Consider the following 25,934-nt stretch of genomic DNA (forward strand, 5'->3'; position numbering starts at 1 on the left):
AATAGGAGTTTCAAACTCAAGTAACCCCGAATAGCACCAAGCTGTCCCTAAATATGAAATAATGGCCCCTCTTCATTCTTCCAACTACCCCAGAATGCAAACAACTGTACCATCAGCGTGTAGCCAAGGCCTTTGAATCCATCACACTTTTACCTGAGCTCAGATATCATGAAGTACCCCAACCCCCACCTCCAGTGGCTTTGAAACAAGTCTTAACAGATGGTCACTCTTGCCATCCATCCCATGCCATCAATTCAAGTCAAGACTGGTCAATGTATTGAATATGAACTTTATTGTGATTTGGTTTATGTAAGGCAGTGTAGTGAAGGCACTGCAGAAGTTAAACAGACTGGAAAACATGGTAAAAAAATGAGCGAGCTAAAAATGAATGCTTGCTGGACTAGGCTAAGTACTACAACTATGTTTCTTTTTCATCATTGCAGAAGCGTTGAAATATTGTTGAAGGTGGGGGTTTGGGGTGGAATTAGGGAAGGCTTCATGGAGGAGGTGGCATTTATACTGGGCCTTGAAGGAGGGGCAGAAAGTTGATAGATTAAGATGGAGGGAAGAACATTTCATAATGACTGACTCTAGAGAAAATTCTGTAGAAGTACTGAAAAATGAGAGGGCAAACAAACACCCCCAGCGAGTGAAGCATCCCAACTGAGAGAAAAGTCTGAGGAGTCTGGGCTGGGACCAAAGTCTCAAGTCCCCAGATGGGGTCTTCAGTACAAATGATATTAGAAGGCACAGGACAATGGGCTTGTTTGTAAACCTAGCAGCAGTGAGAGGTTTCACATTGCAGTCAGGGGCCCCAAACTGGCTGTAATATGTCTGGATGAATTCTCTCATCTTTTAGGTGTGTGTGGTACTTACTTATCTTTCCTCTTGCCCACTGACTGCCTGAATGGTAGTTTGTGCGCGCCCATGTGCGCGTGTGTGAGTGTAGGTGTGTGTGGATGGGTGGGGGACCGAGGCTTTGTCTCCCACTGCAGCTTCTTCCACTTTTCCGTCTTGTGGCACACAGCAGGCTTCCATTGAGCTGAAGCTCAGGCCCTTCTCACTGTCTAGGACTCATTGAACTCCAGCTCTTGATTAAGCACCTAGGAAGCTTTCTCAACATGAAGGTACAATTTACTGTGGGGGGTGACTTGGGTTAGGGCAGGACTACACTTTCCGGAGGTGGTGATGGTGGTGAGTGGTGGTGGTGGTCGTGGTTGATGGTGGTGGCAGTGGTGGCTGTAAGGGTTGGGGACTTAAAGCCGGCTCTGGCTGCTGGGTGAAATGCTGCTGGGAAGTCTATAGTGTTCAGTCAGGAGCTAGGATGTCAGGCTAGACCAGCTTGGCCTTGATCAGCCCTCCTCCTTCCTCAACATGCCCTACAGGGGAGATATATCGAACAACTGAAAACATCAAAGACATCTGTAGGGTGTCCAGCCTCTTGTTATTGTCCTGCTTGAATCTCACCCCCGGAAGCCCCAGAGATCCTTTCTTGGCAAATGTGTATGATGTCTAGATAGGACTGTCGCCTCCCCATGTCCAGCTGCTGGAGGTATATAGGTTATGTAGCTACTGATGCTACTTGAATTGGGAGGCATGGGGAATTTATCAGAAGAGAGGAAGAGTTAATTATTGTGAATCTCGTTCTTTCTAAAGATTGTGAATCTTAACTAAGACCTGGCACCTGACGGAAAATAAAAGGGTGGCAAGCTTTGTCAGGATTATCTGGGATTGGAGATTTAGAGCTCAGTGAGATCATCGCTGGAAATAACCTTGAAACTGATGTGGCCTTGCTTGACTTTGGCAGTTGGACCACCCTTCTTACGCAGGTACAGAGACTTCAGATCACGGCAGTCACTGGGGTCAGCATCCAGAGTAACCTGCCCCAAGAACTGATCACAGAATTTTCGGCTGTTCCAGACCTGGAAAGACAAACAAAGGGAGTGAAGATGAGCAGCCCTCAGTGAGATTAGCCTTTGCCCAGTGACATCCAGATCTAATGCTGAGCTTCAAAAGATTTTTTTTAAAACCAAGAGACTATTCTGTCCTTTCCTGATAGCCCATCAGTTGAGGGGAGGATACCTCAAAGAATATAGATGAAAAGCCAGAAAACAGAATCTCTGCGTTGTTCTTGACCTGTGGGATGGTTACCTAAAGGCTGCTGGTCAGGCGTATTAAGTCAGAAAAACTGCCAAACTGCAGTGATTCATCCTGACCTAGCCATGTGAGGGTCCTCTGAACTGGCATATGCTTTCCTCCATGGGATTTTATGATACGTGTGTTAACATGTGTACTGGTGAGCAGTGGGCTTTTGCCCACAATTAAATAAATGGAAGAGAGGAGATTTAGGATGGATGGTAATCAGGAAGTCAGTGTCCATGCTTGATGAGAAGAGTTTTTGAGTATAAAACAAACCAAAAAATATGATAATTCTTGCTCTGCATCCTAAACATATATAAGGTACTTGGGATCATCTAGTATCTGGCACAGAGCATGAGTCTTTCTGGCGACCCCTGTACACACTCTTACCTGTACTATAATAGGAATGTCAGTGGTCCTTCTGTAGAAAATGGCCTGGGTGTCAAAAATGGCATGAACTGTATTCTTCTGGATAGGAGAACGGACTTCCTCCTTTCCACATTTGATGACCAAATATGGGTTTACAGCTGGAACAAAGTGACATATGTTTTTAACACAGCAATTAAAGTTCCTTTTCTAGATAGACAAGAAGGTATCTCGCTAAGCCAATTCTGGGACTTTCGGCATAGCACTCGAGCACCGGAATGACTGAGATTCAACACTTTTATTCCCACTTCCCTTTCCTTTTCCATATTTTATATAGGAATATGAAAATGAATCTAATGTAGGCCTTGCCTGAAGTTGACATCCCACCCTCTGCCGTGGTTGCCATCCATTCCCAACTTCTCTAGACTGAAAATATCGCTGGAGAAAATCATTTGTGATCATGTTTTCTAACTTATGTGCTATAAATGCAACTGAATTTTGCTTTCCCAGACGTTCCTGCCATTCTTACTTTCATTGGCATACTTCTTCTCCAGGTCCTCAGCACTGTGAACAGTGATCTGAGTAACTACTTTCGGGTAGCCACGAGCCAGGTTCCAGCAGGACATTTTGGGCATGTCCAGAGTCAGTTCCCTAGAACATCAAAAATAAAATATTGTCATCATATGATAAATATCATTTGATGAAATAAGCCCGCCAAAGCAGACATCATTGCTGAAAAGCATGAGACATTGTGTGACTTAGCCCATTCCTCCTCAGATATGGCTTATATATATTTTGAGCATGCTTTCCTTTCTCCTTTCTTTAAGGGCCAGGAGATAAAGATCAAAGTAGGCAGAGCTGGGACAAAAAGGTGGCTTTGGTGATCCAGCACTCAGAACATAATAGAAGAGCAGGGAGGAGTGCCAGCTGCTTAAGAAAAGAGGCCATCAGCCAGAAAACAGAAGACAAAGTTGATGTGGAAGAACTTAGACTATAGGCCTGTTCCTCTTTAAGGGTAGCTCAGAGCTCTGAAGTTCAGACCTTCACTGGGGAATTTCCCCCAACCCCCCTTTGAGAAATATTTTTACCACCATGATTTCAGTGAATCAAGTCTGATTTAAACAAGTTGTCCCATGGAATGTCTGAAGAGGGAAGACGGGTGAAGGGGTTTAGGATTGGAAGTAAAGCAAAGAACAGGGGTTTGAGGGCTTGTGAAGGAAACTGAACCTGAGCTGGACAGGCACTTCAGAGAAGATTCTCAGGAGAAACTCGCTGGTGCGACCATGCTGGAACATGGTTGGGACAAGCACATAGTTGCCCTTCTTCAGGTACTTGCTCAGAAACACTGTGCGGGTGTCAATATAGGTGGAAGTCCCAGCACGCTCCTGGATGTAGAGGTGGTGGAGGCGGAATTTGCGGTTCATCTCCACCTGGAAATGAAATAGGGTAAAATATTCAATTCCACTCAAATCATGGTTTTTGTATCCTCCGTCTTCTTTCTCCCTAGGCCTTTCATTCTTCCCCTACCCTTAAATCATCCTAATTTTTACTCTGTTTGCCTTCATTCCCTCTGCCCCAAATGCCCATTTTCACCTTGAAGAGCTCAAAGCCAATGATGTAATTGTCAGGTCTTCCCATTCGGCGGTAAGTGCGCAGGTCCTTCTGCTGCAGTGACATAATGACCTTGTGCCCATCCTCAGGCACAGTGAAGATGTACTAAGGGAAAGAGGCCATCAAAGAGGTGAGTTAGCATTTCCAGCTTAAATTTCAGGGAAGAAAGCTTGTCATTGGGAAGCAGAGCCTTGAGTTATTTTCTGGGCTTTGATATTTATCAGACAACAAGGTCTTGGATAATTCACTGACTTGCTAAGTGTAGATCATTAACACTTGCTTCTTTCTATGTCATTCAGCATGTGTTGAGGGACAACTTTGTTCTTAGCCTTTGATGCCAAAGAGGATATGCTTTGTTCTAATAAGTTCTTGGTAAATTATTGTATTATTAATATTATTATTGTTATTATTATCCCTTTGTATTTAAATGCCATATATAGAAAAAGTTTGGAATCCATAAAGACAGAAAGGTTTTTATTTGACTCAACCTGACACTACAGCATCACCCTGGGCTAGCCTCCTATTGCCAGCCAGACATATGGCTTGTGGAAAGGCTCCTTGGAGAATTGATGTTTTGCTACTGCCACTTTAAGGAAGCTACAAGCCTGTGTCAGAGACTTTCCAAACATCATCTGGGGAATCACGGTGCTATTAGGAGATAAAACTAAAAGGCATCAGATTTTTCTCTCTGTCTCTGTCTCCATTCCTCTCTCCCTTTAGAAGGAAACATAAAACAGCTACTCAGGAGGCTAAGGCAGAAGGATCCCTTGAGCCCAGGAATTCAAGGGTGCAGTGAACTGTGATCATGCCACTGCACTCCAGCTTGGGCAACAAAGTGAGACCCCCATCTCTAAAATGAAGGAAAGAAGGAAGGAAGGAAGGAAGGAAGGAAGGAAGGAAGGAAGGAAGGAAGGAAGGAAAGAAGGGAGGGAGGGTGGGAGGAATTAAAAACAGATTCAGAACTAAGGCCCCTAAGTTCAATCCTGTATATACATAGAGAGTGAAGCCATTTTCCCAGCTTAGTATATGTGCCTAATACTTGAAACATTTCCAGAGTTGTAAATGGGGGTGAGGTGGTGTGTGCTGGGGGGAGATAGGAGATTTCTTTAGGAACAATTAAGATGGGAAGGGTGGAAGAGCAGTATGAGTTAGGTGAATCAGCCCACTAGTCTCGATATTCTCCTAAATGCCTGACCAATGAGATGCATGGAAAGAAAAGACACACCCATGGGCAGTGAGGCAGCAATATAGTCAGAATTCTTGTTTTCTGTGAGTTAGCTCATCAGCACATTTTGAGATGAAACTATCCAGGTTATTATAGATTCAGCCTTTAGATGTTAGGATTTTTTACTCTTGGGTGTGCCTGGACTTGACCCTGCTATGTCACCTGGAATAGCACTGTAATGGGAGATGGATGGGATGGAGTCGTTGAGAGGGCAATGATTCAAATCCTGGGAAAAATGACCTGGATCTAGATGATAAAATGGAGGCATAATAATGGGGTTCAAAAGAGTCATCTGCATTAGAAAGAGGAAGAATATAGTAAATGTGCACCCCAGAGAACAGCTTCGCAGTAAAGAGAAATGAGGAAGAATTGAGAGAGCATCTCAAAGCAGATCTTCTCTCTCCGATGTGGGACCATCACAAGGAAGCAGGGACTGTCAAAGAGCCATACCAGACAATATGGCCAGAAGAGAGGCAGCCAGAGGAGGTGATTCAGATTTGATACTGCTGCCAAAGACTGTCTCTGCAAAAAGACATAGTCTGCTGTGTTTTACAAGCACCTGAGACAATCCCTAGGGATCCTGGTCGATGAATATTACACAATAGCTGCAAATGGAAGACTTGATGCTAAAGAAATACTCCAGAGATGACCAAAGCAAGATCTGAGTTCCTATTGACTGGATAACTTTGAGGCAAATAAAGTAATTGACTCAAACCTGGGGATTCTGCAGGAAGGTATCACGGTTGTTGTAGCAGCCTCCTGAGCGGTTCATCAGGGGATCATCATCCACAGTCCAGCATCCCAACACCGATTCCAGCTCCTTTCGGCCAAAAATAGGGTTGTTCACATTGCGGCAGACATTCAGTTTGTGAAAGTTGCGGCAAAAGTCCTCCAAGCTCATCCTGAATGGAAGGAGCACAGGAAAAAAATAAAGATGGTATTTAATACTTAACACTGTAGTTCCATGTAGAAGTCCCAATTCCCTTAGTGCAGAAACCCCTCCTCACCAAAACTCTCCATCATCAGACATAACAAGCCCCAGGTTCTTGCGATCTGCTGCAGTCAGTTGCTGCCACTCTTCAGAACTGAAAGCAAATAGAAAAAAAAAGATAAACCATTATGTTTGCCATTGACTTCTTTTAGTAAGCAGGATGCCAGAGAAACAGAATGCATGAGAATCAGTCCTGCTTTATTTCACCTGCGGCTGGGTCACAGACCCTGTGCCTGACAAGAGCGCACAGATGTCACTGAGCATTGAGAGCACACTAGCAGTCTGGAGGGATGGGTCTGGGAGAACTACAGGGCTTTGGAGATGTAGCTGTGAAAGTGGAATGCAACTCACATTTCACTCCAGGGGCCACTCCATTCCTGTCTTCCCAAGGGGTTTCTCAGGCGAACCATATACAGCTTCTCAGCACTGAAGACTTCCACAAGTCTCTCTCCAAGACGAATTTTGCGAATATCAGTCATGGTGTAGGTATGGCCCTTCAGCAGACCCCAATCAGTTTCAACTTCTTGCTCCTCCTGATTGGGAGACTGAGAGCAAAGAAAGATATATAAAGGCACAGGAATTGGGAGACCCAATCCTGACTCCTCTTCTTCATTAATTGGCTTAACGCAGTAGGACTGAAGCTAGTTCTCACACAGATGGAAATTTCATCCTGACACCCAACTTGAAACAAAAGCAGTAGAGGAAAATAAATAAAGAATGTAATATAACAACTCAAGTCAGATTCAAACTATCCACTGTAGTACATTAATATGAACTGCCATAAAATTTGATGGGGCAGATTCATTTATTGAGCAAGCAGCCATAACCTCAAGACGTAGAAGCAGAGACAAGAGGAATAATTTAGCAGAGGCTACTGACACCAGCCTGGATGCTGCATTGGTTCCATGTGGAATGACTGGTACAAAAGGATAAAAAACTAAAGCACCTCAGCTTCCACACCAGGACAAAATGTGTATTTTAGCTTTCTAAGTCCCATTAATAGTTTTTCATGGGTCTTCAGGTTAAGGGCGAATTTCCCTACTAAATTTTGTAGTCTCTTCTGCCAGGAACGAGTATACAGTGGTTGTTTTTCATGAGTACAAACCTCAATGGAACAGCAGATCAGACCACCTTTGGTAAATGTTTTGTACAGTTCTCCGAATAGCTTGTACTTCTCCTCAACAAGCTCAGTGTATCTTCCTTTCTGCATGTCAACAGTTTCAGCCAATGTGCCCGTGAAGTCCACAATAATATCAGTGATGGTCAAACCATCCAGGGCCTCATAACAGCCTAGCAGCCTGAGGGCAAGTATGCAAGGTTATCTTTGTAAAATTGTTTTTCCAGGTCAAGAACATTATAATCTAAAGAATCAGAACATCCCCTTCCTAGACTTTACCAGATGGCTTTTCTCTAGGTATGAAATCAGAGATGTTTTGAAATTATATTCAGAAATTTCTAGGCTTAGGCTATGTTGATCAAGGACAGTCTATGCAGAAACTTCTTTCTATGGGGAGATATGAGATAAAGAAAAAATGAAGTGTACCGGGTGCGGTGGCTCACGCCTGTAATCCCAGCACTTTGGGAGGCCGAGGCGGGTGGATCACGAGGTCAGGAGATCGAGACCACGGTGAAACCCCGTCTCTACTAAAAAAAATACAAAAAATTAGCCGGGCGCGGTGGCGGGCGCCTGTAGTCCCAGCTACTCGGAGAGGCTGAGGCAGTAGAATGGCGTGAACCCGGGAGACGGAGCTTGCAGTGAGCTGAGATTGCGCCACTGCACTCCAGCCTGGGCGACAGAGCGAGACTCCGTCTCAAAAAAAAAGAAAAAATGAAGTGATAATGCCATGTGATCTACAGATAGCAGGAGGAAAGGGTACCTGGGAGCAGGTAAGAGTTTAAATGGAAACAAGAACCTCTGATTTCTCTCTCATCTAAGATTTCTGAGAGCCAGGCCCAAGTGCAAAGCAATGCCTTGGTTCTGACTGACATCTTACCCAACTTAAACTCCAGGGTTGGGCTGGGAGAGAATGAGCTCCCAAAGACAAATGCGGCTTTCCTTTCCTCACGTACCCTGAGAGCAGACTAGTCAATCCCCTCCTTACTTTGCATAAGCTTTTTCCAGCAGAGCATTCCAAAACTCATTCATGGAGGTGGAGAAAGAGAAGACTAGATCTCCGTTGATGGTGGGCAACAAGTCATCAATCACCACTTCAGTCCATTCTCCAAAATGCCAGAAACGAAAGCGAAATATCCCAGCATATTTATCTGTTTTTTGAGGGTCCCATTCCTGTTCCTTATGGTTGGGAATTATCTAGAAACGCAAGAACATTTAATCAAGTGTTATACACCAGACCACATCCAGAAACTGAGATTATAATTTATTCCTGGCAAATCCACAGGGCAACAGGAAGCATGCCACATACACCTGGTTTGAGTCTGGATTGGAAATTCCTAGATATGGCATTTTGCCCACAACTTCTGCTTCCTCAGTTCAGTTTTGCTGAGGATATCACCATGCCTGTCTAAATGCACACAGGAGTACACAGTGTGGCTGGGGCAACCAGTTAGTGGTTAAATGCTTTCCACAAATAATCTATAAACTGGATGTTGAGAAGTGGACTATATAAACATATTCACGATTGCATGTTTAAAATGCAAGGCATTCTAAAGAGCAAAACCAATCAAAATCAAGGCCCATTGTAGTTTGTTTTTTAAATATCCATTCTAGAGATTTTATATCAATTATATTAAATATGGATTTCCTTTGCATTTTGAATAAAATCATGTTTAGGAATTTTTTTTGTGTAACAGCTACACATTAATATTCTAAAATTATTTTTTGAGGAAAATGTTTTAACTTTGTCTCAAGTCAAGTTAACACTTCCTTGCCTTGGCCTCTACCTGAATGTTAAAGGAATTTTTGTACTATTAATAATTTATTAGAATCTTTTCAAGTCCTACTTCTGTATTTCTCACCTTTTCTGTTATTAATATGTATTAGTGACTTCCTGGCTTCTACTGACTTTATACCCCAGTGGGTACAGTTAACATAATATGCAGAGATACTGAGTCAATGCACGGCAAATGATAACCAAAAATCAGTGAGCATATACGACAAAGCAAGTAGAGTAAAATGTTAATGGTAGAATCTAGGTGGGTACATGAGTGTTCACTATAAAATTATTTCAACTTTTCTGTGTTTGCAAAACTTCTTATAATGAAATGGAAGGAAGTCGCCTAGTTAATATCTCTGCTTTCAAGAAATACAAAAACCTAAGAAAGTTATGAGTTGATTTTTTCCTAAAGTTATTAAAGAAGACAAGAAAGTGGAAACTGAATGAGGTCCCACAGGAGGGATAATACCTTTGTCCAATGAGACTCCTGAACAGCCAAACAGGAAAATGCAGAAACCATTGGCTTGTGCCCCAGTCTCCCTTGGGTCAGCTGGTGGTTGCTAATGTTGCCCACAATCAGATGGGGGTCATCACAGATGTCCTATGAATACAATAATTGGTTATATGAGAGTCTGGGAAGAGTTTCCCAAGAGTCACTGTGAGTTGAACTAGGCAGGACAGCCTTCATAGAGGAGATAAGGTTAGGGTTGAAAAATAAGTAGTATTTCCATAGATGGGATGAAGGGAAGGCTGAGGGGATTATAAGAAAAACCAAAAAACAGTTGATCATCTAGCCCCATGTTTGGAAGTGGCAGGAGAAACGAAAGGAGAGGGTGTGATGAGATTGGGTGCCATGCGGTGGTGAGGGCTCTTAGACATAGCTATCACTGGGGTTCGGGAAACTTTTCACTACAGCAGTGAACTTTCCAAAAAAAATAATAACTAGGAATTAGTACATTACATTCTGATCCTATTTTGTCAGGATGAGATTTTCTGAAGCACCTGTGCTTGGAAGGGAGGTTGTATTAAAGAGACAAGGTCTAATGAAAGTTAACATTAATTCATCTCCTTCTCTAGGAAAATCAGTTAGGAGACCTTATAGGAAGCCCTTTTCTAACATAAAGCAAAAGCAACAGTGGTCTCCATAGCAATCAGATTTTTCTACATTTGTGGATGAATATAGATGACAGCAGCATTAATAGCAAGTGGTAATAAACCACTCACAGGAACACTTCAACCGACACTCTTCCCAGTGAAGGTCCTGAGGGGATCTGGGCAGAGTGGGGGCAGTATTTGTTTGGAATGTATGTGTGTATCTTCCCCCCAACATATTAACTGTGCCTTTCCCACTGGGAGTAGGAAAATGACACCTAAATAATACAATTATAACACAAAGTGATAGGGCACAGTAGGGTCATTTTCAAAGCATAATTCATGTCTAAAGGAAGAATCCCCATAATTCTCCTGATCATAGTCAGAATAGGATTCACAGTGTTGTTAACACTAGAGTTGACTAGAATTAGGCAGTTGGACAAGAGAGGGGTACGGTGGCATAACAGGTAGAGAGAAAGGCATGGGCAAAGGCATTGCGGCATACATGACACTACATAGTTGAAGACATAATTGGGTGACTCAGAGTATCAGCATTTGCAGAGTTCAAAGGCAGGAAATACCAGTGCATTCTTGACTAGATGGAGAAAGCTTCACGAGGAGGCCATTGGCTGGTACCTTGACATTCTGCTTACGCGGCAGAAATAAATCCTTGTCTCAAATGAAATCTAGACATATATCCTTTTAAAAAGTATTAGAGACAGCTATATTTTTCTGGTCCTCAAACCTCTTTTTTTAATGGCCATAATTCTCCTTGATGAAGGGTCTGGTCTACAGAACGAAACATTCCATATATTCTTTAAAAGCCAAAAGAACTCTGGAAAGAAATAGGCAGGCATTCTGGGCAAAGACAAGTCCAAGCTGGAGATTAATTGGGCATCCCTCTGCCAAAAGGAGATGGCTAGATAGGTTGTCAGCTTTGGATTCTCAGGTCTTTTTTTTAGATGCATGCCTGGTAATTCACAACTACTTTTTGTTTTAGGAGAATTTTCTATCTTAAAAAATATTTTTTATGGGCTGCAAACTGCCTTTGTTTTCACTTGTTGAACATAGAGCAGGTATGTTGGGTGAGTCAAACCCTGGTGTTCTTTTACTTCTCATTGTTTTTTGCCTTTTCTAAAATGAAACTAAGCACAGTTTTTCCTCCCCAGGTCAGGTGTTTTCATTTTATTTGGAGCAAGATGTCAAAGTATAAAATAATTTCTGGCCAGGCGTGGTGGCTCTCGCCTGTAATCCCAGCACTTTGGGAGGCCGAGGCCGGTGGATCACCTAAGGTCAGAAGTTCAAGACCAGCCTGGTCAACATGGTGAAACCCCATCTCTTCTAAATATACAAAAATTAGCCAGGCGCAGTGGCGGGCGCCTATAATCCCAGCTACTCAGGAGGTTGAGGCAGGAGAATTGCTTGGACCCAGGAGGCAGAGGTTGCAGAGAGCCGAGATCGCACCATTGCACTCCAGCCTGGGCAACAAGAGAGAAACTTTGTTCCAAAAAAAAATAATAATAATTTCTTTGACCTAGATAATACATATCATAGTTTCCTAACATGGAAAAACAATAAAGTGAACACTGATATATGAAAAATTGTGCTTTTAGATTAGTAAGGCAAATTATTTGCTAGTTTTATGTACAGTTATTAGTGGTTGGAGATACATTATGGTGTCTTGAATTTCCATAAAATTTTCATTTCACAGTAGGTATCTAGGCTTAGCCAACACTTTTGGCATGTCAACTTCTATTGAAGACATAAAGGGTCACATAAGTGAGCAAAAAGACATATAAACAGAATTCAAATTGAGGAATGGGGTAATTATTCTCTTGTAGACCCAAGATGGATATGATTATTATATATTATATGTGTGTGTCTATCTATATACATGTATGTACATATAATATATATTAAAAGCTGTCAAATTCATGAGAGAATGTAAATTTGGGACCCCCCCCACAATGTTCCATTTCCTCTTATAAACTGGCCCATTCTCCAGTTATACTTTACCCCTCTTCATACGTGACAGCTATTTAACAATAGATTTAAAACATGACAAGTTAACAGTCATAGAATGTCAAAACTGGAATGAATTTTGGAGACTATCTAGTAAAGCTTATTTTTCACATGAGGAAGCAAGCTCAGAGGGGCAATAACTTGCTACGCTGATCATCTAGCTAAGCTAGTCAGCGGGAGACCCAGGCCTAAAGTTTTTTATCTTTCAGAACCACATATGGCTAGAGAAAGAAGCTGAAGACCTCAGTCATCCATCCCTGTGCCTTTAGGCTCAACAATGGCCACCGCATAAAGGATGATATTGTGCAACTCCTCAGGGACAGAGATGCTACCACCTCTTTCTTTCAGTCATTCATCCCAATGTTTTATGCCTCTGCTTAAAACCTACCTAAACACTCTTCACTCTTTTGGGAAACTTACTTACCTCTTAGCTTTTGGTGCCAGGATAAATATCACTAATAGGCATTAGTCTGCTCAATTAAATTCACTAAATATGAATCAATCTCTTACTATATGCAAGCATCGTGATATGAAATCTAGGAAATAAATCCTTTATTAAGCCCTATCTTCTGCCTCTTTAAGGAAGTGAGGCATTAAAAGACTAGAAAGTAGCCAAGGATTTAGAAAGGGTAAAGGGTAATAAGCCAATGCAAATCTAGCAGCCAAACAGACTATTTGGTGACAAATTTGAAAACAACAAAATGACTGTTTGTTGACTTCTCCCTTAATTTTGGACACACCGGATATCTTCCTGTTGGGGTTAAGGATGTAAGACTTGAGAAATTTTTCTGTAACTCAAAGCTGAGATGCAGAGTGCAGATGGGACATTTCAGCTTGAGCCGTGCTGGAGCGGTAGGAATGGGGTTGGAGGAGAGGTCACAGCACACATATTCACAACATTTGGGTGGCTTAGGAGCAAGGAGGGATGCTGAGCCCCTAATGGCTCCCAGCTGTGTTGGCACAGTTGAAGTGATCCTTGAACTGGGCTGTTTGTCATGGCAAAATGATTTCTTAGGAAGAAACACACAACTAGGAAGTTGAGTACCAAGAGTAAAGCTGAAATGGTCCCCACATGACCCCACTTCTGAGCCAAAACCTTCCATTAAGCAACGCAGCTTCTCTAGGAAGCATGTTCTCTTAGCTTAGTCTTAAGGGACTTCTCATTGTCCTTACTTCATCCTCTTTCCCAGAGACCTCTGAGCGGGAGGGGGCATACAGTTACAAGTCCTGTAGCCCTGCACAAGGCACTCTATGTGACTCCCTTTGCACCTACCACATCCAAATTCAGCATTTTTTTTACACAGGTGAAATTTACTGATAATAAACATGGAGGTCCAGGGTAAACCACAGGAACCTCAGTAAAACGAAAAGTTGCCCAGAAAACCAGCAGCCAGAATAGTGGAAACGCTTTCAAAAGTGCTACGTGCAATCTAGCAGTAGTGAGGGGGTAGAGGTGTGGACACCTACAAGTGAGGTCAGCCCTGCAGTAGGTATATTATGAATAAGTCCAGGGTCTAAATTGTCCCAGAAGGCTCAGGGGCTAATTTGCACAGAACTGCTATTCAGGAACTGAGAGTTTTTTGAGCTAGTCCAAGTAGTCGTTATCTTACTTATAAAATTGAACCATCCCCCAGATGGAGCATTTATAGGTGGACTTAGGCTCAGGGACCAATGTTGCACCAGCCTCTCAAGGAGTACACTTTTCCTACTGGGGAGTTTCAATTATGCATGAAGATTTTGTTATCAATAAAATATTCTCTTCCTTCCTAACCCATCCAAGGAAAACTCAATATGGAGAATAGAATAAGATCTTAGGCCCAACCTCCACTTCCAAACTGGGCCACCAAATCACTATGTAATCATTTTCTCACTTTTACCTTCAGGATTCTGCTAGGAGACTCAAGGCACAGATCCCGAACTGCTTTTTTGGGAAGAATTTATATATCTATGCAACGGAATACTGTTCACAATAAGATGAATAAACTGATACATGCTACAACATGGATGACTTGAGAACATTATGCTAAGAAAAAGAAGCCAGTTACTTTTATGATTCCATTTTAAGTGAAATGTACAGAATAGGCAGTTCTGGATAGAAACCAAAAGTACACTAGTGGTTGGCTGCAGCACAGGTGGGGGTAGGATGGAGGGATTACTCCTTTCAAATGTGCACAAGAGATCTTATTGAAGTGACGCAGCTCTTCTACAACTGGGTTGTGGTAATGTTTGCACAACTTTAAATTTACTAAAAATCATTGCTTTGTACACTTAAAACAGGTGAGTTTCACAATGTATAAATTGCACTTTGATAAAGCTGTTAAAGCTTGTTAATGCATAATTTAGAATAAATAGGACAGTTGGAGAAAAGACTATGGGCCTATTCAACTCTCTTCAATTGTGTAAACAGTGGAAAACACTTAGGACTACTCACATGGGGTGATATAGTCTCTGGGAAGAAAAGGAAATTCTTGAACTGACTAGGCCAAAACTACCATACCGAGGTGTTGCATTCAGCTGGTGGTTGGAAATTTCTATTAGCAGAGGGAGAAAAGTGTTTCTTTCCTTACGGTTCCCTCATATGCTGTCACCCAAGCCTGTATATTCTGCTTCTAATGTCTTCCCTCATCTGCCTTTCCCTTCCATTCCTACTACCATAATTTTAATCCAGAGCCTCATCACCCTCCCACTCTCAACCAGACAATGTAGTAAAATGGCCCCAGGGGAATGTATTCTCAACGGGAAGACTAGGCAACGGCAATGGTAGCGAAGGCTGAACTTAAAACTTGACAGGAGAGCTGACAGATCTTGTGCAGGTGCCGTTTTTTCCTCCACAGCTGACAGTGCAAATTCCCATGAGGCTTTACTCCTTTTTAGTCAGGGATTAGATGTGTCTGATTTTAAGACACTATTGTAGGTAGATATGAGTCAGTAAGGAAAAATGCCAGAGGTGGGTAGGAGGGGAGAGTGGCTGGAGGGAGCTGGAGAAGAGATTTTCTGTGGGAATTTGGCAGTCTTATGATCACACTGTAACTCAGTATAAGTTAGACCTTATAATTTATGAAGACTATATATGTTGAGCTCCAGGAGAATAGAAAAGTCCAGGAGCACATGGTCTCAGGCAATATACCTGTGTATTCAGAATGCTAGGACAACAGCTGAGGCCAATAGACGGCTGGAGAAATTAAGAAGAACTTTCCTCTGGAGGGTATGGGCAGATGATCTGGCATTGAACAATTGCAAAACACTCGTAATTCCTGTCATCTGAAGAGGCTCCTTAAAACACAGCAAAGAAGTGGCAAGTGGGAGGAGGGGAACTCAATCCTGCCCAAGAATGGGGCGGGGGGAGTGGGGGGCAGGAGGCTCCAGGGCGGCGAGGGGCGGAGCTTGACTGGAGTCAGTTTGTTAAACTATCAGTGGTGTTTGCAGGCATGGAGGCTTATGAAGGCAAAAGCCTTCAACACGAGAAAGGAAAAAGACAGAAAATATCAGGTTAGTCGTGTTGCTTCCATTTTGGAGACTTCAGAAAATAGCCGCAGTTAAGTGTGCAGCTACATGGCATGCCAAGGGACAAGATGTCTGTAAGTTTCGCTGCAAACCAGGATCTCAACCTTGCCAATGAGGCAGGGGAGGCCAACGACTCATCTGGCCTTCCTGAGCCAATTCAGAGAGGCCCAGCTCTGTCTCTCAGCTTTCCTGATGGGAGGCCAGAGAACTTTGACGTGGTTCTTGACCACAGGCTTGGCCTCCACTTTGGCTGGGAAGGAATCCACAGCTTTTCGAGGAGGCTCAGATGGTGGTCCAGAACCTTGTTTTTTTCTCCTACTCCCCACAACAGGCCCCTTCTCCAACCATTCCAATCTATGGTAACCTCCCCTTCTTTAAAATTTCTACATGATTTACTGTCAATATGGCTGAAAATAGCATTTCATACATCCAACATTCCTTTCTTTTTTAACTATTTGATAGCACAATATCCATCTCCCCAACTAGAATGGGAGTGCCTCACCACAGGCCATGTCTGTGTCTTGCACGAAGGCTGGCATAGAATAGGTGTTCAGTAAATATTTCTCAAGGGACCCTCCCTTTGGGCTTAATAAGACTAAGCAAACAACATGCTCTCAAACGGGATAGCGTGGAACAATTAATGGAAGTGTGGCATCAACACAGTGAAGAGGAATGTGAGAACTGACTGGGGGGAAGCTACCTATTTTGGTAAAAGCAGGGGACACAAACAACTAACTCCATCTCCCTGATATGACAGCATGATAGAGTGAAAACTTATGCAGGCTTTGCAGTCAAACGCAGATGCAAATCCTAGCTTGTTAGCAGTCTGACCCTGAGCAAATACTTACCTTCTCTTAAAGACACAGTTTCTTTTTATATAAAGATATATAATAGGCATGTATCTACTGCTATTTTTTAAACTAGGAAAACAGAATTGCATCAAAGTAACTTTTAATATGCCTACTTTGCTAAGCCATGGTAAATAAGGGTGAAGTAAAATAATGTATAGAAATCTTCAAACACAGTATCTGGCCCATAGTAGGCATGTCATGACTGTTGATTCTTTTTCCTACCCATCCCCACTGTTCAGCCTCTCTCTCTGATTTTCTCTCACTTTAGAAGGGGTATTGTTTGCCTTAGAGGCAAAATGCCATGGTTGTTAAGACTTTTTCCTTTCCTGCTAATCCATCTAGGATTCAATCCACAGAATTTGGAGGATGAAGGCAAAGGACAAAGGACTGAGCCAAGTTAGAGGGGGAAGGATGTGTCTAAAGACAGCCAGTACAGGAAACACTGTCTGCTTGGTGCACATCTGGGGAATGGCTTCATGTTGGCTTGCAATTTTGCTGCCCACCGGATCCCCTCCCACCTCCTCCACCTCACCCCTATCAATCATCCCTTTTCTATTCTGTGTCTTCAACCTCTTCTTCTTTACCATCTACTTCTTAGCCTATAAATATGTTCAAGTCTGTCCTATTTCAGAAAGACACCTACCCAATACACCTCTCTTAATTTCCTGCTTTCTTTTTAGCTACTTTTGCCCTATTGACATCTTTTCCTTCATATCCAGCATCAGAAAAGAGGGATGCCCCTCATTTATCACCATCCATTCATAAGAGTGGCTCCCAGACAATATATCTCTATTTTCTCAGTGTATTTTTGCAAAATAAAAAAAAAAAGCCTGTCTGCATACCAAAGTATTGGTTAGTGAATTCTGCTCATTTCCTAGATTTTTCTTGCAGGTCAGCTAAGTGATCCGCTGGAATGTCAATAACTGCAGACACAGAAAGGCAGGAGGAGTGTAATTTTCCTTCAGACAGAGCGAACTTCTCCAAGTCTCATACTTTCAATGGTTGTCATTCTTTATAGGCAAAAACTAAGAGATGTCCTTTGAGTTGCATAGTAAACAAGTCTTGATGTAACCGGTGTATCTTGACACCACATGGTAGCAACGTGCATAAACTGAAGTAGCTCTTGGCAGAACTCCATTTAGGAATTTAAGCTGTGGAAATTGCAACTAAAAGTGATAGTTGGTAAAAGGGTTACTTGAAGAAGGCAAACATTGAGATGATGCCTGAGATGGTTCCATAATAGTACACAGAAGGGAACCTCATTAAATAGGACGTGAATGTCTTCAGGATATTATGAAGGTCCAAGAACTTGCATTTCACAACATCCTGCTGTGGCCTATATACCTCATCACATACATTGAGAAGGAGTTTGGGTACAATATCCTTCTATCCGGTTATACCCTTTAGATATAGCAAGGTTGCAATTTATTCTCCAGACTCCATCATCCTATTGTTTTATACATTGAGCTCCTGCTCATGTAGGGCTAGTGAAAGGGTTCTGAAACTTGCTTTAGAGACACAACATACAGATGATGCACAGAGAACCCCAACAACTATTAATAGTTACTACTAATAGGTGGTGAAAGACCTACAATTCTACTTGAAGCCCACTTGTCCAGTTGTGGGATGATACAGGTGACAGTGTCCATAGAGCAGCAAAGAAGCCTTCTTGCCCCCATGAAAAATTTATCTTCTCCCTTTAAAATTTGTCTCATTTATGCTCACTGTATAAGGAGTTTTTCTCCTCACTGGTCTGAAATTACATTTAAATTGTTATGACAGGTAACTCAGTAAAGAGGCAAGAGCATAGTTGCTTTTTGAGTTACCATATTTACTCAAATGAACTTCCAAAAGAAAATAAGGATGGCATATCTCTCTGTTTTTTGTACAGAAATATTCATAGCATCTTTATGTGTAACAATAAAAAATACTAGAACCAACCCCAATGCCCTTTAGTGGGTGACTAGATGAACAAATTTTGGCATATCCATATCATAAATTACTACTCACCAGTAAAAACAAAACAACTATTGATACACAGAACACCTTGAATGAATCTTAGATTAATTTGCTTAAGGTTAAATAGCTAATCTCAAAAAGGTATACCCTATTTTTTTGTTGTTTTTTCTAAGTAAATCTGTCAAAATTTGACTAAAATTCAGGACTCCAAGCTAGAGCCAGGAGCACAGATCCATGGAACTTTCACTGTAAAGTTTTCTTTATGTGAGGTGATGAATACGTTAATTAACTTGATTGTGGTAATTATTTCACAATGTCTACGTATATCAAAACATCACATTGAACACCATAACATACACAATTTTTATTTGTTAATTATATTTCAATAAAGCTGAAAAAGGAAGGAAGGAAGGAAGGAAGGAAGGAAGGAAGGAAGGAAGGAAGGAAGGAAGGAAGGAAGGAAAGTTAACTTCTAAATTGGTCTACACAGTAGGCTTTGTAAGTGAAACAGTGGATCAAGTAGAAGTATGATGAAGGAGGTCAAGGAGACAGAACATGTAAAATAGAAAGTTACCTGGGGGCGTTTCCACACCACCTTTCCAGGAAGCAGTCGGTTGTAGAAAAGAGAATCATTCTCAGGCAGAAATGTTGGATCACAGAAAAGTCTACTGTCTTTGATGCATTCCTGCTTCAGTTCCTGGTATTTCTGGTTTTTGAAGAGCTTCAGAGGAGGACCCATAGTGTTGAACTATGCCTAGAATGAGGAAAATTGTTGTCTTTGAAGGAAGAATTTCTCAGGTCTTTTAAGGGTTACCTGAGATTAGACAAACAGCCGTCATCCCAGTGACTCCTTCCCAGAGCTAGGCACTTCTAGTTTGGCTTTAAAGGAAACGTCACCATTTTCAAAGAAAGAAGTGTCCACACTCCGCAACTAATTAGTATGGGGCCTTGGGTAAGGCACCTGACCATTTTGGGTCTCAGTTTCTTTATCTGTCAAATGGGGCAATATGGGCCTTAATCTTACTGGGGAAAAATCAATAATTAAAGTGAAGATTGTGAGTTAAATGTGATTCATTATAATTTAAAGAGAAGTCTTCCATTTACACCAGCAGGGAATAGTTCAAGGCAGAGAACAACTTGAAGATAAGGGAAAAATCACCTTACTATAGTCAGAATAATTTGGTGCCCTGGAGAGTCACGCACTTTGTGCATGAGGGGAAAAGCAGCCTCTTTCCATTCCAGCAAGTCTTTTTACACAATTTCTTCTGTCTTGTCATGTAAAGAGCTTTGTGTTTTTTATTATTGGCCAGGAAGACTACTGCAAGAAACAGCTCAGCAGATGGCCTCCAAAGACAAGGAAAGATAGAAAGATTGTATGGTCTTTCTTCTTAAAAGTCTAATGTATAATCCTTTGCCTGTGATAAAAGGCAGACTCTGAAATTCAATTACACTAATTTGGTGGGCTATAGATTGTTATCCCATGGCAATACACTCTTGCTTTCTTTTCTTTAAAAAAAAAAAAAAAAAGGAGGAAAAACAAAAACCTTACATGGCTAAACAGAGAATTCATATAGTGGCTCTTCAAGCAATGTCTATCAGAGTGCCCCACACCCAAGTGCTCTTAACAACTGGTTTTTAGGAAGATAATTTGAAAGGCAAATTTGATTTTCAATAGCTTTGGGGTGATAATAGGGTTTTCAGTGCTTTTTCTTGATTCACAAAGATTTGTAATGATTTTAATGATCCTCTCCTGGCATTCAACAGTAAATAAGAAAGAGATTGTGAAATTTACATGGTGTCAACTGTTTCAAAATGTATTTTAGAAATCACTAAAGTCTATATTCTATAATCACAGGAGGGTTGAAACAAAAAAACCTGACTAAGCTTCAGAATGTCTGCTAAAAAATAAGGAGAATACATTAGCACTTTAAGGAGTATCTGTGTGGTATATCTGCGAGGCAGTCGCTATTTTATAAAAAGTGAAATATTGATCAGACCTCTCTACTAGTTCATTTTATATCCTTTCATTATCACATTGAAATGCCTCACTGGTAAAGAAGCTTCCCCATTTGAAAACCATAACAATTTTTAATTTAAATGTTTGCAATGTTATTGCAATGTTATTACAATGTTATTTGCAATGTATGTACAACAAACTTACCCTTTCTCTGAATCCAAGGAATAAGAAGCTGAGAATAACCACATTTTTTTCATAGCCTTATTTATTGGCAATTGCTTTTAAAATTGAGAGCTGTGGGGGCACTGCAAAATACTAATGTCCCTTTTTTCATCAGATTTGTCTGCTCACGTGTTTTAAATATTAACATGTGCTTCATTGTATTTGAAAGCATGGATGGTATCAGTAATAATTTTTAGTTATGCAGCATCAGAGCCAACCTGAATGTTTGCCCAGACTCCTTTCTGGAGGCTGTTACAAATGGATCCCAATTTTCCTGTGTGCTCAAACTTACGACAAACACTACTGTGCCTCTTGCTTTCCCTAGAAGGTTTGGTGAATTGCCAGAGCCTGGGGACTGTAAATGTGGAATAGCCCGGGGCAATTAGAATATTTAGTTTGCCAGAACCTCCTAGTCCCTGGACATTCTGGATAAATGAGTATTTCCTGTTCTGCCTTCAAAGGTCTTCCTTACTGCTTGGTCAAATGGCAAGGCAGGCAAGATCCTGCAAAAGGAATCCCTGTTATAAAGAGGGCCTGTGTACAGACAGAAGTAGCATCAACTGAAAGGAAAATCAGGTTTGATTTTTAAAGCCCATGTGATCCCAGTAGGCTCTTTCAGAGGCAGAATATACAGCTCATATGGATAGATTACAGCTTGACGGAATACCTTTTGGGTCGGTGTGCCTGTGTTCTGGGGACACACAGTAAATAAAGAAGAGCAGGCTATGAGCCTGAACTTCCACTACAGTACAACTGTAGTCCCAAGTCCTCTCGGACTTGGAGAGTAGAAGTGACCTTCATGCGGAGGTTGCAGTGAGCCGAGATCGTGCCATTGCACTCCAGCCTGGGCGACAGAGTGAGACTCCATCTCAAAAAAAAAAAAAAAAAGTGACCCGCATTTCTGACTAGGCAGCAGAACTGTAATCCATTTGCTCTGTGACCTTGTTCTCTTTGTGCCTCAATTTTTTCATCAGGAAAGTGAGGTTATCTACCCTGCCTCTCTTACACCGTGGGTGTACCTAATGAGATGGTTGGTGTAAAAGGAATTTTGAATAAGTAGAAAGTGATCCATAAATGTAAAATATACACTGAAGCCCTCTCATTGCCTAGCATTGAGCTGGGCACACGGATATTGTTCAGAAAATGTTTGTTGAACAGATAAATGTCTTATGTGGAGAATTAATGTTTGTATGGCAATTTCTTGTTTGAAATGTGCATTTTACATTTTAGTTCGGGTTCTCATCATAGCAGTCATGTTTAATGAGATTATCTGTGTCCTTCATTTTGTATCTGCAGAAATGGCAGCTCAGAGAAGCAGTAGCTAGAAAATGGCAGAGTTAACTCAAATCCAGGTTCTGTGCAATGCCAGATTTGGTGTGCAGCTTTCCATCACACCACACTGCTTCTTTTGGTCACTGCCTTCTTAGAGAAAGGATTTTTTAGTTCAAATGAGGAAATCCTCCAAAGCAAATATGATACTCAACTTTGAGGCATTCTGCCTAGAATTTATTGCCATGGTAGATATTGAAAAGGTTCTTTATTTTCATGGTTTGATGTTCATGGGAGAATCTGAACCCTTTACATCGGAGGGTTCATCATTTAAACATCAGGAAACTTTTGGAAACCCAGAAATTTGTAAGTTGAGTTTGTCATAAACAACTTACTCTGTTGGAACGGATGAGTGCAGAGAAGGGAATGCTCCCTCCTTTCTGTCCTATTGCACCCGATGGCGATGGGGAAGGGAGAGCCCTTAAGTTAAAGATCACATATTAGGAAAGTCGGTAGACAAGATAAAAGTTAGGGCTTTGAGTATAAACCCAGGGATTTGAGTATAAACCAAGGAAAGCCTCTAGCTAACAAAGGCAATGTGGACATTTAAGAAGAGGGACCCTGTGGCCTGAGGGCTAGTGGAATGAGTGGTTGGGTGAGGCAGAGTGTGGGGCTTAGCGCTGAGGTAATGGTCTTAGGCAATATTATTTTAATTCAGATCCACCACTTTGAGAAAGAATATGAGGACAACCGTGTCTGCCAAGGCAAAGGATAGGAGCGGGCCCAGAGTGCAGAAAGTTGATAATTGCCAGGGAAGTTGAGGGAGACTGCCACGTAGAATACAAGGCTGCAGTTTAAAGAGGGAGGTATTTTTTTTCTACTCACTGGACTGGAAAGCTTGAGGAAGCTAGGCAAGTTGTGAAAGCAAAATCTCTTGCTTCTTAATCTGTGGGTTAGCCTTAGAGCAAAAAGCATATTTTGCTCTAAAAAAATCTGATAAAATACATCCTGTCTGTGGTTCACAAGCCGCTTTGGATTTAGGTGAGTGGGAGAGAACATCAGGGAACTTAATGGGGAGAGGGAGAGAGGGCATGGCTGAGGCATTGTTCTTGCCTAGTTTCTCCTTTTCCTCAGTTTCCTCCCTGTTCTGTACTTGGAGCAAAAATCAAGATAAAATCAATAAAAGTTGACAGACAAATTGAATACAGAAGACCCAATTCTGCCCTGGCATGAAGTAGGCACCACTTTTACCCACAATCCACATCCGTTATCCCCACACCTGGGGGTGGTATGGTGAGAGAAAAGGGACTTGGATAGGAAAAAGTAATACAAATTCAGCATCCACATGGTATACAGAGAGTAGTGCTTTTCTTATGTACACAGGCAGAGTCATAGCTTACATATATGGGCACGCATTTAACCACAGGACTTATGTATGGCTGTTCAGACTCAAACTTCTAACCAGATATTCTGGGTCTAAAAAGGACCACAGAGATCCTCTGATCCAGCCCACTGCCTTATATAGGATGTACCTACTCTGCCCAGAGAGAAGAGTCTGTTCAAAGCCATTCAAAGGAAAAAAAAGAGGACACAATTTTAATTCCATTGCTCAATAACTCTGTCAAAAAATAAAAAGCAATTCAAAATGATAAAAAGAACACAGGTGGTTACAAGATCTAGAAACAAATCCAAAATATCACCATTTAGTATACACAACATCTCAGTCCCTCAGTTTCCCCATAGCACAATGGGAATATGTTAGCTGTCCTGTCTACTTCAGAGTGTTATTGGGAGAATGTAATGAAATTATGTATGTGAACATACTCTTTATTGTTAAAGATAAGGCTAAAGCAGGGCAGTAGTATTAGGAAGCACTTGTTTTAACAAGTTAAATTTCCTTTCTGTCTTTAGGAGAAACTAATGAAATTTGATCATGTGCTTTAAATAAGACATGCACCAACATTTAAAAGACTAATATAAAATTGCCCCTCCACCATTCTCTACACCTCCCTATTTCACCCCTCCTTTTTTGGCTGACTTGCCCTTTTGGCCGAATAAGCCCATCCTATATGTCTACTTTTCCAGCCTTTCAAGCATTAAATTCTGATTTTATAGAATGTTATGTTGAAAAGACTCTTAGAAATCACTTAGTACAACTTCTTTCTTTTGTTGTAAGGTAAAGGAACTTGCCCAGGGTTACGTAGTTAGTGACAGAGCCCACACTAAAACTGGGACCTCCCAACGTTTTTTTTTTAACCACAATTTGTTGTAAGGTGGGGAGGAGGGCAAACATGCAGACACAATATGTCAAGCAAGACATTGCTTTTAAAAATTCATATTGTCCTCTTCTCACAAGAATGCACTTAGAAGTTTTGTTTCTGAATTGCAAGCTGTCAGAAGGTGAGATGATTTCAAATCAAGGCTTATCAAAGAAACACTGTTTTGGGGTCACAAAGGGACTTTTTCTGCTTTTAATTTAGGAACTGAAAACTCCCAAGGATATGGAAAGCCTGTTTTTTAACCTATTCCTGACCATGTAAGTGTTTAGACTTTTTCCCTAGACTGCTAGGGAGTCTAAGGACAAATAAAGAACGCTATTTGAATACAAAGTATTCACACACACCCAGGCACACACGTGCACATAAGCATGCTCACACACACACACAAACTTCCAGAGGAATAAAAGAGTTAATTAGCAGTCCACAAAGAATTTTTTTGTTTATTACTTCGGACTGTAAAGTGTTCTTACTTTCACAATAAAGATTAGCAAATGAGGCATTAGCTGAATTTCAATACACCATTAATACAAACCAGGATGCTTTATCCTGAAGCCAGAAGTAATTGTTAGGACAGCAGAATTTGCTGAATTTTCTTATGTGCTTTTCAGCAAACTTACAGTTCCAAATCCTCAGAACCAATTGTTTCCATTACAATGCACCGCTCCCTTTTCCTGTCCCCCACCCAAAGCCAGCTCTGATCAAGTGGTCCAGTGAAGACCCTAGAACAGTGTACTTGGCCTGGGGGTGGAGGATGGAGCCCCATCTTGAAATCAAAGTTTAAACCAAAGCTGGAATCAGAGGGAAACAAAGCCAGGCCAGAGGCTGAAAATGGAATAGCCAAGATCAACCTGTCACTGGGGCAGGAAGACCACTGGCTGTGCAGACAGGGAGTTAAGATAGACTTGGCCACCACTTCCTCCTGTACAACAGTGCACAGCCTGCTCACCCTCCTACCAGAGTTCACAGGCCTTTTGCACACAGTGTGGCTCCAACATTTTGCCCGCATCTCAATAATTTTCCCACAGCTGTGGGTCAGCAGAAGCTAGAAGGAGGCCCTGAAAGGAGCCACGCTTCTCCCCCTCAACATCATCCCCTGCGATTTTTCCTCACTTACCAGGTATTTTGGGTAGCAGAAGGCAAGCACATACACACGCACGCGTGTGTGCACACACACACAAAACTGACCAGATATCCCCAGAAAAGTTTCATTGCCAGACAACCACAATCATCACCCCACACACCCCTCAAAATAACCAACCAAAAATTCCATTATTTTTGAAGTTCTCAAACTGCTATTAACGGGCACATATTTGATCTAGACGAGCCATAAAATATAGCTGTGGAGTTTGGTTAACTATAAAGTTGAAGTTTCTTCATCTTTCTTAGACGCTAAGTTACCCAGGAAATAAAACTCCAGGGTAAGTTTGCGAATTCCCTCTCTACTCACCTGAGTTATCCCAGGAGCCCTGCTGCTGTTGCTGCTGCTGCTGCTGCTGCCGTTGCCGCTGCTGCTGTTAGCCAGGTAACCCCACTAAAAGTCTGTTCAGTCAGTG

General features: G+C 41.7%; 1 protein-coding gene across 1 annotated transcript; it reads right to left on the reverse strand.

The window, feature by feature from the left end:
* Nucleotides 1-269: 269 nt before the first annotated feature.
* On the reverse strand, nt 270-25,934 carry CAPN6 (calpain 6). Its single transcript, XM_055268234.1, has 13 exons — nt 25,829-25,934; nt 19,229-19,408; nt 9,696-9,827; nt 8,435-8,643; nt 7,438-7,630; nt 6,684-6,877; nt 6,349-6,426; nt 6,057-6,243; nt 4,099-4,221; nt 3,733-3,935; nt 3,035-3,156; nt 2,530-2,666; nt 270-1,922 (listed from the first exon to the last, which is right to left on the reverse strand). The coding sequence occupies exons 2-13, from the start codon at nt 19,391-19,393 to the stop codon at nt 1,740-1,742; spliced, it is 1,926 nt and encodes a 641-aa protein (XP_055124209.1). The 5' UTR covers nt 19,394-19,408; nt 25,829-25,934; the 3' UTR covers nt 270-1,739.

The sequence above is a fragment of the Symphalangus syndactylus genome, chromosome X, assembly GCF_028878055.3.
Source record: "Symphalangus syndactylus isolate Jambi chromosome X, NHGRI_mSymSyn1-v2.1_pri, whole genome shotgun sequence".
NCBI lineage: Eukaryota > Metazoa > Chordata > Mammalia > Primates > Hylobatidae > Symphalangus > Symphalangus syndactylus.